Source organism: Eucyclogobius newberryi, unplaced genomic scaffold (genome assembly GCF_026437365.1).
Source record: "Eucyclogobius newberryi isolate DKJ021-1_F unplaced genomic scaffold, fEucNew1.0.hap1 SCAF_15, whole genome shotgun sequence".
Taxonomy (NCBI): Eukaryota; Metazoa; Chordata; class Actinopteri; order Gobiiformes; family Gobiidae; genus Eucyclogobius; species Eucyclogobius newberryi.
Genome location: NW_027315779.1, coordinates 32,292,643 through 32,307,736, shown reverse-complemented (window position 1 = coordinate 32,307,736; position 15,094 = coordinate 32,292,643). Strand labels below are relative to the sequence as shown.

General features: G+C 48.3%; 1 protein-coding gene across 1 annotated transcript in view; it reads right to left on the bottom strand.

The window, feature by feature from the left end:
- ccdc15 (coiled-coil domain containing 15) overlaps nt 1-15,094 on the bottom strand; it is a 123,959-nt gene that overhangs the window by 7,455 nt on the left and 101,410 nt on the right. Inside the window, exons 2-4 of the mRNA XM_072447003.1 lie at nt 10,814-10,962; nt 10,151-10,282; nt 3,523-3,621 (exon numbers count right to left, since the gene is read on the bottom strand). Of these exons, the coding sequence (XP_072303104.1) occupies nt 3,523-3,621; nt 10,151-10,282; nt 10,814-10,933 (351 nt within the window). The 5' untranslated portion in view covers nt 10,934-10,962. The remainder of the gene's footprint in view (nt 1-3,522; nt 3,622-10,150; nt 10,283-10,813; nt 10,963-15,094) is intronic.

Genomic DNA, 15,094 nt, shown 5'->3' with positions numbered 1-15,094 from the left:
GACGCCGATCAGGGCGAAGTAAACGGCCTTGTTCGTGAACTTATCATAAAGGGCTTCTGAACCAATCTTTGTCTGACCCGTCACCTAGGACCTGTTTGCCTTGGGAGACCCTACCCAAGGCTTTAAGCCCCCGACAACATAGCTCCTGGGATCATTCGGGCACTCAAACCCCCCCACCACGTTAAGGTGTCGGTTCAAGGAATCATATATATCAATATATATATATATATATATAGATAGAGATATATATATGATACTTTATCTGCACGCCGCATAGTCTTCTGCGTGGCTCAGCCTGCGTCACTTTTCTACTTACCCGTGGGGTAGCGCCCCAGAGCCCCATAGAAAAGCAATGGGGATTTTTAGCCAATCAAATCCCAATAAAAAGTGACTACGTCGCTATGGGAAAAGCCATAGGGAAATAGCGACAGAGGGGCGCTTTCTCCAGCGCCCATTTTAACGTAGTGTTTACGCCACGGAGCTACACCCAAAACGATTCAGAATGAGCTGTTCGACTGTTTGCTGGCTGTGAATATGAAACTATATTCATGATGAAGTGAAAGCGGCTGATTTCATATTATCAATCCAAGACATGTGATCTGTCAGACTCCGTTACCTTGACTACAAACACACAGAGGAGTGTTTTTATTAGTTTATTACCTGGATAAGGCTAACGCTGAGCATTAAGTATCGCTTAACTTCTGTTCAGAAAAATATGCTTTGGTGATTCGAAAACCTATGAAAGAATGTTATAAATGACATGTCTTTAAGAACAACTTTCTATATTGCAATAATGTCTGTGATGATTAAATATAAAAATGTAAAATGTTACACATGTTCAGGGTAACTAATGCCACTTAGAATCTGTTTTATGAAACACCAACAATTGTTTGTGTTTTTATATTCTCTTCATGTAGTAATGTTACTCTGCACAATAAGTTACAGTATCACTGAGATGTTTGTTTTGCTCTTTACAATCTGATATTTTATAAGTGTAAAATGTCCTTTTTCCTTTTGTATTTTCTCACAAATGGCATCTGCCTCGAAGTCTTTGGATTATCATTAACATAAGTGGAAATACAGTGTGTTTACTTAATTAATTCAGTTGTAAATGATTTAAAATATGTATTCATACAGTCAATGTTAAATATTCAATTTTGGACATTTAAAAAAAACAAGTGACAGAAACGCTACAGAGCTTGATGCTGTCTTTGAAACCTTCAGTCTTACTCAGCATGTGATGATTACAAAACGGGTAAATATTCAGATTTCTGTGTCTTCTTTGACCTGTCTGTTTTTCCCAAACCACCGGCTGGTCCTGCAGCTGTTCAGAGGCTGGTCCTGCAGCTGCTCAGAGGAGACACATAAATGATGGCACAGGTGCACTGTGTACAAGTGTTGTCCGAGACAACTGCTGTTGTGATTTTGGGCGTTACAAAAATAAATTGAATTGAATTGAATCCTGTTCTAATGTAAATGATTTGTTGAACTCTGTTACATCTAATGTTTTGAATGTTCTGTACGACATTGCCCCTATGAAGGCTACATTTAAAAAAAAATAAGCAGAAGGCTTCATGGAGAAATGGTGATTGGGTCAGGGCACAGAAAAGGGAGTGCCGCAGGGCCCAACGGAAATGGCGCAAGTCAAAGCTCCAGGTTCAAAAAGAGATTTACAGGGAAAAGTTGAACATGTACAACCTCATTTTATGTAGATCTTGCCACAGGAACAGATGAACAAACCCTCCAGCTCAGCTGCCGTTAGAACTCATTTCCACATCAAGTGTAATGAGTTTGCATTATTCTTTAATGACAAAGTTCAGGGCATTAAAAATGCTATAAATCCCTAAATAATAACCCTAAAACCACCTAGACACTTAGAGCTGACTCACTTTGCACCTGTAACTGACAAAACTGTCCATGAGATCATCACCAGTCTGAGTTCATCTACATGCTGCCTCAATGTGTTACCCACCAGATTTCTAAAGTCTGTGCTGAACAGTTTGTTAGCACCACTCACTCACATAGTTAATATGTCGCTTCAATCTGGAACATTCCCAATGTCTTTGAAAACTGCGGTCATAAAGCCTCTCCTAAAGAAGAGCAGTCTTGATGCCGCAGTACTGAGTAATTACCGGCCCATCTCTAATCTGCCATTTTGGTCCATGAAAAGGTTGTTTAACAACAGCTCACAGATTTCCTCTTAATAAGCAACTCATTTGATGTTTTTCAGTCAGGTTTTAGACCTCATCACAGCACTGAGACTGCTCTTGTCAAGGTGACAAATGACATCCGCCTGAACACTGACACGGGCAAAGCCTCAGTCTTAATTCTGTTAGATCTGAGTGCTGCTTTTGACACTGTCGAGTCTAAAACATTCAAATCAAGTAAGAAATCTGGGGGTAATAATGAACTCAGACTTAAACTTCAACAGCCACGTCAAATCAATAACAGCAGCAGCTTTTTACCATCTAAAAACATTACCAAGTCAAAAGTTTAGTGTCTGAACCAGATTTGGAGAGACTTATCCATGCGTTTTTCTCCAGTAGATTAGACTGTAACGGCCGCTCACTGGCCTCTCCAAACGAGCTGTAAAACAGCTGCAGTTCATCCAGAACGCTGCTGCTCGGGTCCTGACTAGAACCAGGAAGTACCATCACATTAGTCCTGACTAGAACCAGGAAGTACCATCACATTAGTCCTGACCAGAACCAGGAAGTACCATCACATTAGTCCTGACCAGAACCAGGAAGTACCATCACATTAGTCCTGTTCTCAGGTCTCTGCACTGCCCCCTGTGGTTCAGAGAAGATACTTTAAAGCAGCTCTCCATGGCCTAGCACCAAAGTACATCTTGGACATGTTAGTGCCATATGAACCATCTCGGACTCTGAGGACCTCAGGGACCGGCCTCCTGCTGGTGCCAGAGTCAGGACTAAACATGGACCGGCCTCCTGCTGGTGCCAGAGTCAGGACTAAACATGGACCTGCCTCCTGCAGGTGCCCAGAGTCAGGACTAAACATGGACCGGCCTCCTGCTGGTGCCAGAGTCAGGACTAAACATGGACCGGCCTCCTGCTGGTGCCCAGAGTCAGGACTAAACATGGGGAATCTGCGTTTCAGTTTTATGCAGATAAAATCTGGAAAAGAAGATGTGAGACAGACCTCTACTGTGACAATGTTCAAATTCAAGCTAAAAACAGTTTGTTGAGTTTTTTTTTAAACTTCCTATAAGTTATCTGTCCTTTCCCCCTGTATCTACTGCGTTGTAACAACGGAATTTCCCCATGTGGGGACAATAAAGGATTATCTTATCTTGTGCATGTGACTGAAAGGATTTTCTTTTCGCTCTTCTCTTTTATTATGTTTTTAACTGTTTTGTGATTTCTGTCATGTCTGTGTGATTTTAATGCATTTTTTTCCCTGTCGAGTGAAGCACTTTGAACTGCCTTGTGAACTGTAAATAAACCTGCCTTGCCTTGTCATGAAAACATTTCCTATTCAGGCAGATAATGAGTGAAGCACCTGTCTCCGGAGCTCCTCAGACCGGTCCATGGGCCACAGGACTCTGGAGTCGCCCCCGTCACACTGAGGCTGCTCTGGACTCAGTTCTGGTCCACGGCCCTGAAAACACAACATTTCTGACTTAAACACTTTATAAAACAATCCAAAAAAATGAACAGGTCTCTAACACTAACCTGTAGTATTACACAAAGCTGTGCTATTAATCAAATTATTTTCCTTTTTTTTTGTATTTTCTTTCAAACAGAACAAACCAAAAACACAGAACACCACATAAACTGACCAGAGAGTGAAAATAAAATAAACAAAACATTCAAAAACAAACTTATGGCATATTAAAAACGGTCCCAATTAGTCCAAAGTCTTTCAAATTAGTACATTTCCAAATTAAAGTCTGCATTTGTTTGATGTCCGTTACTATGTCAGTCCAGTTCTTGATTGTTGGAGGATTCTGCTCATTGTGTCCATGGCAGGACATAGTTCTAAAGTTCAGAGAGATGGCAATGTCTAAAATTGTCTGCAGTGCATTGTGAACTTCAGTCCAGGATTTGTGAGCGACAGGACAATCCCTAAACCCCTGATAGTGGGTTGTCACAGTTTTTCCTGCAGTTAGCATTTCCCTGTGAGTAATAAGCACTTTGACATTGTGTTATGAAAAAACGTGACAGATTTTCCCTGCAAAATTCCCTCCAGACATACGAGTACAAAGCAAGATTACCTTCTCTTTCCCTTTTGACTTTAATATATTTAGTAGTCCAGATTAGTAATGCAGTGATATAATTTAGATCAGGTCATTACTTTGTTTATTTTCTTGGTTATAATTACTCTTTATTTGCAAAAACCTATTAAAGTCCTGTTCCTTCAAGCCAAAGGATTATTTCAACATTTCAAAGCTTTTTCATGTGATTATCTTTTACAATGAGTTGAAAAGTTTGTACAAAACCTGTTTTTTGTTTTGCTCTTCGGTCATGGCAGGTGATTTAAGAGTGTCCAAAAAAGATTGTATTTCTTCTTTGTAGAATGATTCAGACAATGACCGTATTTGGCCATGTTTGGCTAAAATTACTCCTAACTTACCCTACTTACTACTTAAAAGGAGTTCTTTCTGCCTTTTGTTTTCAAAGCTTCCAAGCTAATTATTTTGAAAATGTTTAACCGCTTTCATGATATTTTTGTTTGGTGAAAAACATATTTCCTGTGAGGTTAGGTCATTAATCTCACACTTTGTCTTTTTTATTTCCTGTAGCATTGTTTTGGGCACGTTTAGCTTCACACCGCTTTAATTGTGACAGAAACGCTTTGCAGAGGCGACATAAATTACCCGACCCCTATGTCCTTTGTCACCATTTTTACAAATTGTGTGTCATTGATTAGACGAGCATTAAATCTCCAAAGTGTGCTTTTTGTTTCTGTTCCAGATCTACAGTGATGTAAACAGGAGCATGATCACTTAGATCTCTTGTACCTACGTCTGCCTCTGTCATTTTGGACTTACCTTTCTTGAAAATAAGAAACTAGTCTATTCTAGTATAGATCGCATGTGGGTTGGAAAAATATGTATCTTGGCGACATTAGGATTCATCTCTCCAGATCTCGATCAACCCTACATTATTTATTAATTTACAAAATATATTATCTATAGATTCACCAGGACTTTGTGACATTCAATGTCGGCTGAACATGTAAAATCCAGTCGCTGCCACAGAAAAGGGTTCCCTCAGAGTGGTTTGCAATCAGATCTACAACTTCAGTATAGAAAGTGAGAGCGCCTCCTGGTGGAGCAAATACATGTATCAAAGTAAACACATTTCCATTAATATTCCCTTTGAACAATACAAATCTGCCATTTTAGGCTGTTCTGCTTGAGATCAATATTACCACACCCCTCTTATATTTGTCCTTGTAAGAGAAATAGAAAAGTCTGTTACAGCCAAATTTAGTTACATTTTGACATTACAGATTGGGAGGTTTTCAGAGCTGCCACACATAGTTTGGATGAATACACGGACGCATATATTTGATTCTGTGAGGACAGCATTGTACCAACACACACTAAAGTCACCTTCAACAAAGACAAACCCTGGTTCACACCAAAACTGAGGCAGTTAATGCTGCAGAAGGAGGCAGCGCACAGGGCCGGTGATAGAGAGCGCTACAAAGATTCAAAGTACGGATTTAGCAGGGAGGTGTCAAAAGCTAGATCTCAGTACTATATGTGTCTGAAGGAGCAGTTCTCCAACAACAACCCCGCCTCTGTGTGGAGTGGGCTCCGGCTTCTCACCAACTACAAGCCCAGAGCCCCCCATTTCGCAGACGACAGAAAACTGGCCCAGCAACTCATCTCCTTCTACTGTAGGAAACATGTCGGTGTAATCACACATTCGTCCAGGAGTGTTCCATTGTAGAAAAAGATTCAGTTGTAGTCATTGGTATCTGTTGATACCAATAACATATTTTCATTAGGGCCTACCCAGAGTAGGATAAATATCTGAGTTCCCGCTCCTGATTCGCAGATTGAGAATGACTCTTGGTTGAGAGTCGAAACGTTTCGTTTTTTTCACAAAACAGAGTCCAGATGATACAACTGAACCTTTTCCTTCTACTGCAGATTTGACACCCCCTCCGCCACTGTGGCCACCTCTGCCAACCCAGCCCCGGTCCCCCCCACCCCTCTCACAGTTCAGGAACAGGATGTAAGCAGACTATTTCGGAAAGCAACCCTTGAAAAGCAGCTGGACCAGACGGTGTCACTCCGGCCACCTTAAGACACTGTGCAGGTGAGCTGGCCCCTGTCTTCACTGGCATTTTTAACACCTTCCTGGAGTCATGCCATGTCCCAGCCTGCTTCAAGTCGTCAATCATTGTCCCTGTCCCCAAGAAGCCCTGGATCACTGGACTTAATGACTACAGACCTGTGGCGCTGACGTTTGTAGTCATGAAGTCATTTGAACGCCTGGTCTTGCCCCGCCTCAAGTCCTTAACCTCCCCCCTGCTGGACCCCCTGCAGTTCGCCTACAGAGGCAACAGGTCTGTGGACGACAACTTCACCTGGCACTCCACTTCACCCTGCAGCATCTGCTCCAGGACAAGCTCTCCCAGCTCAACGTGTCCAACTCCACCTGCAGGTGGAGCACTGACTTCCTGACAGATCGGAGGCAGTGTGTCTCAGACACTCGGACTATCAGCACAGGAGCTCCACAGGGCCGTGTACTTTCTCCTTTGTTCTCCCTGTACACAAACTGCTGCACCTCCAGCCTCGAATCTGTCAAGTTTGCGGACGACACCACACTCATCACCATGACGACACCACCCTCATCGGGCTCATCTTGGACGGAGATGAGTCTGTCTACAGGAGGAGGTGGAGCGACTGGTGTCCTGGTGCAGCGGTAACAACCTGGAGTTCAACGCCCAGAAGACAGTGGAGATGATCATGAACTGTGGACTCCCTCAGCTTCCTCTGCACCACCATCACCAGGACCTCAAGTGGGAGCCACCATCAGCTCCTCATCAAGAAGGCCCAGCAGAGGATGTTGCAGTTCTTGCAGGGAAAAACAGAGACTACAGTGCATTCTGCTCTCTGCTGAGAAGGTAATCGGCTGTGGACTTCCATCTGGAATTTCCTCATTGTGGGACAAATAAAGGCTTATCTTATCTTATCTCTGCAAGACCTGCACGTCCAGGGCTCTGGGACGTGCAGGTACAAAACAAAACGTACAAAAACACAGAAACCAAAACAACAGAACACAACAGACCAAACAAAATGCAAAAGAAAATAGGTTATGCCTAAAACATGCAAAGAGCCCATAGACTGATCCAAAAGAGATCAGTGGGTGAAAGGAAAACTATTTTCCAGGTAAAAAGGCCCTCTGGTATGGTTCTGCTCTGCTGTATTTATGTGTAAATATCTCAGGTTACAACGTGAGCACCTGCAGTTTATTGACAGGTGCAGCCCGTATATGTACAATTTCAATTTTCTTTGTACATTTTCGTGAGAGTGGCTTTTATTCAGGAGTAGCTGCAGAGCCCATAAAGTACGGTAATTGGACTCCTACGGAAAAACCCAATTGTCAAAACTCTGGATTGTTGTTAACTGTAAGACATGCTCAGTTTTACCTTTCTCTGTGGGAATCAAATTGAATGAGTTTGAATGCCACTGAAGACCTTCATTTTATCTGAAATATCTTAATGAAGCCCAGTGGAAATCCTTTGACCTTGTGTTGGGTGAGTGTACAGTACATCTGAGTGGAGATTACTCATGTGACCGGCTGCTTCCTCTGCATCAGAGGGAAACTTTGATATAAAAGTCATATAAAGTCCAGTCAGAGTGTGTGAAAGAGGAAGAGAGGCTCACATGAAGGCTGTGAGCCTCTCGGCGGCGGGCAGGGACAGAGGGCAGGGACAGAGGTCAGAGATTGAAGGACGGAGGGCAGAGGTCAAGGACAGAGGGCAGGGATAGAGGGCAGGGACAGAGGTCAGAGATTGAAGGACGGAGGGCAGGGACAGAGGGTAGAAGGCAGGGACAGAGGGCAGGGATAGATGGCAGGGACAGAGGGCAGGGACCGAGGGCGGAGGGCAGTGGGCAGGGACAGAGGGTAGAAGGCAGGGACAGAGAGCAGAAAGCAAGGACAGAGGGCAGGGGGCAGAGGGCAGGGACAGAGGGCAGGGACAGAGGTCAGAGATTGAAGGACGGAGGGCAGAGGTCAAGGACAGAGGGCAGGGATAGAGGGCAGGGACAGAGGTCAGAGATTGAAGGACGGAGGGCAGGGACAGAGGGTAGAAGGCAGGGACAGAGGGCAGGGATAGATGGCAGGGACAGAGGGCAGGGACCGAGGGCGGAGGGCAGTGGGCAGGGACAGAGGGTAGAAGGCAGGGACAGAGAGCAGAAAGCAAGGACAGAGGGCAGGGGGCAGAGGGCAGGGACAGAGGGCAGGGACAGAGGTCAGAGATTGAAGGACGGAGGGCAGGGACAGAGGGTAGAAGGCAGGGACAGAGGGCAGGGATAGATGGCAGGGACCGAGGGCAGGGACCGAGGGCGGAGGGCAGTGGGCAGGGACAGAGGGTAGAAGGCAGGGACAGAGAGCAGAAAGCAAGGACAGAGGGCAGGGGGCAGAGGGCAGGGACAGAGGGCAGGGACAGAGGTCAGAGATTGAAGGACGGAGGGCAGAGGGCAAGGACAGAGGGTAGAAGGCAGGGACAGAGGGCAGGGACCGAGGGCGGAGGGCAGTGGGCAGGGACAGAGGGTAGAAGGCCGGGACAGAGAGCAGAAAGCAAGGACAGAGGGCAGGGGGCAGAGGGCAGGGACAGAGGGCAGGGACAGAGGGTGAAGGGGCGAGCGCCAGCACCGTATGAAGGGCATCGTTTCCTCTGATGTATTCTCGGTGGAGAACCTAGAGTTTTCCAGCAAATTTGCTGAGAAGTGAACTTTGAATTGGAGCAGGGCGCGTGACGTGGAGGACGACGTTTCACAAGTCCCCCCGCCCCCCTTGTCCCCCCGGGACTTGGTGCCACTGCACAAAAATACACTTCCCCACTTCTTAGACACTATTCCAGACGGATTCACCCAAACATATTGAAATAGTAGCGGATACAATATCTCTGCTGTTCTGCTGTCAAATAGTGTCTTTGACCATTCTATGGGACTCCACAAACACTCACCCAATCACAAAAAACTAATGTCACTGAGCCCTGAGGGAAAGGGCTTGGGGAAATTCCATCACTGACCATACAAGGTTAAACTTTGGTCATCATCCAAAGAAATTGAGATATTGCAGTTGAAAAATAGTGATTCAAATGTGTGTCAATGGAAAATGACAACACTGACGATATATTATGTGGAATTTGAAGTTTTTGTTTGTTTTACCTGATTGAAATAAAAAAATGAATATAAAATAGATTAAAAGAAGAAGCCTTTTGCAAAAATGAGCACCTGTCATATGCACTTTAACAATATTTTCTTCCCCCCCTAAAGATCACAGATGTAAAGAGAGCCAACAGGGGGCAGCAGCAGGTCAGGGGGCAGCAGCAGGTCCGGGGGCAGCAGCAGGTCCGGGGGCAGCAGCAGGTCCGGGGGCAGCAGCAGGTCAGGGGGCAGCAGCAGGTCAGGGGGCAGCAGCAGGTCCGGGGGCAGCAGCAGGTCAGGGGGCAGCAGCAGGTCCGGGGGCAGCAGCAGGTCAGGGGGCAGCAGCAGGTCCGGGGGCAGCAGCAGGTCCGGGGGCAGCAGCAGGTCCGGGGGCAGCTGCAGGTCAGGGGGCAGCAGCAGGTCCGGGGGCAGCAGCATGTCCGGGGGCAGCAGCAGGTCCGGGGGCAGCAGCAGGTCCGGGGGCAGCAGCAGGTCCGGGGGCAGCAGCAGGTCAGGGGGCAGCAGCAGGTCCGGGGGCAGCAGCAGGTCAGGGGGCAGCAGCAGGTCAGGGGGCAGCAGCAGGTCAGGGGGCAGCAGCAGGTCCGGGGGCAGCAGCAGGTCAGGGGGCAGCAGCAGGTCCGGGGGCAGCAGCATGTCCGGGGGCAGCAGCAGGTCAGGGGGCAGCAGCAGGTCAGGGCAGCAGGTCAGGGGGCAGCAGCAGGTCAGGGCAGCAGGTCAGGGGGCAGCAGCAGGTCAGGGGCAGCCGCAGGTCAGGGGTCGGACCGAGCTCACCTGTGGCTCACACCTCCTGAGCAGCTCCTGCCGTGCCACACGCTGACGCACGTTCTCCTGGAAGAGGCGGAGGTTCTGCTCGCTCCTGCACCGCCGCTCCTCCACCAGCTCCTCCGTCAGTGACGCCTGGGCCTGGAAAGCAGTGCAAAGTCCGTTTCTGTGACTGTGACACAGTCGGCCGCTACATGTGACATCACTCGTCTCTGAAACATTAGCTAGGACTTTGTGAACATCCACCAGTCAGGACGCAACGGACAAGTATTTTAGCAGTCAACAATTGTTTTTGGATTGTTTGGACTTATCAAGCAATTATTTTCATAGAATAAAGGTTGAAATACAGTGACTGAAGGCTTCTAGATGGAGAATATTTAAATGAAAATCAGAAAGAGTTGATTATTTTTTAACATTTCGATTTAAAGTGCTAATGACAAGTTAAACTACACATTTCATACACAGTACTGGACATTTTCAACTTTAGTTTTTTTGAATTTTCTCCACAAACTGCCAATTGACTGATACATGTTTATCACAGGTTCTATCCCTGACTAGGTAATAATTAGAAAACATGAAGATGAAAACTTGTCATATGTTTGCCTCTCTCTTTGGTTTTTTCAATTGTCCACTGCTCATGATTATTGGGTTAATGGCAGCTCCATTACTCACAGACGGGTGCTTCCACAGCTCCGTGCCGCTCTCCACCCAGGCTCCGACCGCCACGGCCGCCTGGTTCCTCTGGGCTAAAACCCGGCTGCCCAGGGCCGCTCTGCTGGACACGGTGGTCATTCTGTCTGCAGCACTCAGCGTTAAACTGTGTGTTATATGCACCGCACAGAGCATTAAACAGCATTACAGTTGTACCATTAAGGCTGGTCAAGGCTTCTCCGTCAAATCCCTGCACACCTCCCCGACGCACAAGCCGTCCAGAACGCTGCTCCGCGTGGGTTTGACAGAGAAGCATGCACCAGCCTTTAGGCTTGTTTAAGCACCTGGATTGTCTGTGAGAGCAGGCTGGAGCTGAAGGATGGAGAAAGAGCCTGGAATCAACCTGAACACTCCTGGAGCCCGAGAACAGAGAGGCCGCGTCAGGTCGCAGCGTCACGGACAGATCTCACGATTCTTTGAAGCGTGGCTCTGAATAAAACAAAGTAAAAGGTTGTGAATGCTTCTGTCCCTCTCACACACATCACCAAAGCAAAAGATAATGAGCTCACAATAAAGTCTGAGCTTGCTCTTGATCTAAGGTTAAATGGACTTTTAGCACACCAAGGTCATATATTACTTATGCTGTCTGTATTGTGCAACAATCTGGGCCTTTTCTGTCTCGTTTGGACCATCTGTGATTATATAAAAGTGACAGATGAGATGAAGAGTGAGGAGGAGCAGAACTCCAGCCTGTTTCATTTCTGATCAAAACAGATCTGGCCCTACAGCTCCCTCATGGGCGGTCCCCACAGAAACACCATGCTGCCCCCAAGTCTCTCCAACTTATAGACCAGGGCTATTCAACTTAAGGCCTGGGGGCCAGATCAGGCCCGCCAAACGATCTGATCCGCCCCGCGGCCCATCTCCAAATTATTATATATATATATATATATATATATATATATATTTTTTTTTTCTGTTTTAATTCTGAGATAGTAGTAGTTTAAACCCAATGTGGCGCTGGCATGAGGTACAGACACATTGAATGAGGCGCGTTGATGAGCGACGAAAGCTTTGCGGTGCGAATGAGGCGTAAAGGCTGGTTTAGGCTTCTCCGTCAAAGACCTCCTGAAGCACACGGCAGCTGTAAGCTTTGCAACTGGCCGCTCTGTGCTTCGGAGAGGTCGGCGTGGATTTGACGGAGATGAACAATTGCAATGATGTCACGTCCGCACAGAAGGCAGAACACAACACCACGGATCAATGCTACCAGTGGAGCTAATAAACAATAGTGAAAGGCAAAGTGTAGCCTCATGAAACAGCAAAGCATTTGAACTCAATGTTTCGAGGCGTTGAAACACTCCAGAGTGACATCTAAAGGTTTGGTTCAGTACTACCCCATCCACAGTGTTCGAACCAAGTGCTATGGTTGCCAATAAACTAACTTTGCATTTTAGTTGTGTGTATTATTGATGAAACTGTGTTTCTAGATTAATATGAATATTGAACTAGATAATATGGATGAACGCAAGGATTTTTACATTTATTTGTGCTTTTATCATCTTACTTAGAAAAGCAGCAAAATCCGAGGACAGTGCAGTTATTGACACAAAAACTAGCCTCGTCCCACACAGGCCTCGAACTCAGACACATGTGACCAAAGTGACCGTGTCTGAGGGTTAGTCAAGGCCATGTCCTCGCAGTGCCAGGGTCACATGTCCTCACAGTTCCACGGTCACATGTCCTCACGGTCACATGTCCTCAGAGTGCCACGGTCACATGTCCTCACAGTTCCACGGTCACATGTCCTCACAGTGCCACGGTCACATGTCCTCACAGTTCCACGGTCACATGTCCTCAGGGTCACATGTCCTCAGAGTGCCACGGTCACATGTCCTCACAGTTCCACGGTCACATGTCCTCACAGTGCCACGGTCACATGTCCTCACAGTTCCACGGTCACATGTCCTCAGGGTCACATGTCCTCAGAGTGCCACGGTCACATGTCCTCACAGTGCCACGGTCACATGTCCTCACAGTGCCACGGTCACATGTCCTCACAGTTCCACAGTCACATGTCCTCACAGTGCCACGGTCACATGTCCTCACAGTGCCACGGTCACATGTCCTCACAGTTCCATGTCCTCACAGCTCCACGGTCACATGTCCTCACAGTGCCACGGTCACATGTCCTCACAGTGCCACGGTCATATGTCCTCACAGTTGCACGGTCACATGTCCTCACAGCTCCACGGTCACATGTCCTCACAATTCCACGGTCACATGTCCTCGCAGTGCCACGGTCACATGTCCTCACAGTGCCACGGTCACATGTCCTCACAGCTCCACGGTCACGTGTCCTCACAGTGCCACGGTCACATGTCCTCACAGTTCCATGTCCTCACAGTTGCACGGTCACATGTCCTCGCAGTGCCACGGTCACATGTCCTCGCAGTGCCACGGTCACATGTCCTCGCAGTGCCACGGTCACATGTCCTCACAGTGCCAGGGTCACATGTCCTTACAGCTCCACGGTCACATGTCCTCACAGTTCCACGGTCACATGTCCTCACAGTTCCACGTCACATGTCCTCACAGTTCCACGGTCACATGTCCTCACAGTGCCACGGTCACATGTCCTCACGGTCACGTGTCCTCACAGTGCCACGGTCACACGTCCTCACAGTGCCACGGTCACACGTCCTCACAGTGCCACGGTCACATGTCCTCACGGTCACATGTCCTCACAGTGCCACGGTCACATGTCCTCACGGTCACATGTCCTCACAGTGCCACGGTCACATGTCCTCACGGTCACATGTCCTCACAGTGCCACGGTCACATGTCCTCACAGTTCAACGGTCACATGTCCTCACGGTTCCACGGTCACATGTCCTCACGGTTCCACGTCACATGTCCTCACGGTGCCACGGTCACATGTCCTCACGGTGCCACGGTCACATGTCCTCACGGTCACACGTCCTCACAGTGCCACGGTCACACGTTCTCACAGTTCCACGTCCTCACAGTGCCACGTGTCCTCACAGTGCCACGTGTCCTCACGGTCACGTGTCCTCACAGTGCCACGGTCACATGTCCTCACAGTTCCATGTCCTCACCGTTCCACGGTCACATGTCCTCACAGTGCCACGGTCACATGTCCTCACAGTGCCACGGTCACATGTCCTCGCAGTGCCACGGTCACATGTCCTCGCAGTGCCACGGTCACATGTCCTCACAGTGCCACGGTCACATGTCCTCACAGCTCCACGGTCACATGTCCGCACAGTTCCACGGTCACATGTCCTCGCAGTGCCACGGTCACATGTCCTCACAGTGCCACGGTCACATGTCCTCACAGTTCCACGGTCACATGTCCTCACAGTTGCACGGTCACATGTCCTCACAGTTCCACGGTCACATGTCCTCACAGTTGCACGGTCACATGTCCTCACAGTTCCACGGTCACATGTCCTCACAGTGCCACGGTCACATGTCCTCACGGTGCCACGGTCACATGTCCTCACGGTCACACGTCCTCACAGTGCCACGGTCACACGTCCTCACAGTTCCATGTCCTCACAGTGCCACGTGTCCTTACAGTGCCACGTGTCCTCACGGTCACGTGTCCTCACAGTGCCACGGTCACATGTCCTCACAGTTCCATGTCCTCACAGTGCCACGGTCACATGTCCTCACAGTGCCACGGTCACATGTCCTCGCAGTGCCACGGTCACATGTCCTCACAGTGCCACGGTCACATGTCCTCACAGTGCCACGGTCACATGTCCTCACAGCTCCAAGGTCACATGTCCTCACAGTTCCACGGTCACATGTCCTCGCAGTGCCAGGGTCACATGTCCTCACAGTTCCACGGTCACATGTCCTCACGGTCACATGTCCTCAGAGTGCCACGGTCACATGTCCTCACAGTGCCACGGTCACATGTCCTCACAGTGCCACGGTCACATGTCCTCACAGTTCCACGGTCACATGTCCTCACAGTGCCACGGTCACATGTCCTCACAGTGCCACGGTCACATGTCCTCACAGTTCCACGGTCACATGTCCTCAGGGTCACATGTCCTCAGAGTGCCACGGTCACATGTCCTCACAGTGCCACGGTCACATGTCCTCACAGTGCCACGGTCACATGTCCTCACGGTTCCACAGTCACATGTCCTCACAGTGCCACGGTCACATGTCCTCACAGTGCCACGGTCACATGTCCTCACAGTTCCATGTCCTCACAGTTCCACGGTCACATGTCCTCACAGTGCCACGGTCACATGTCCTCACAGT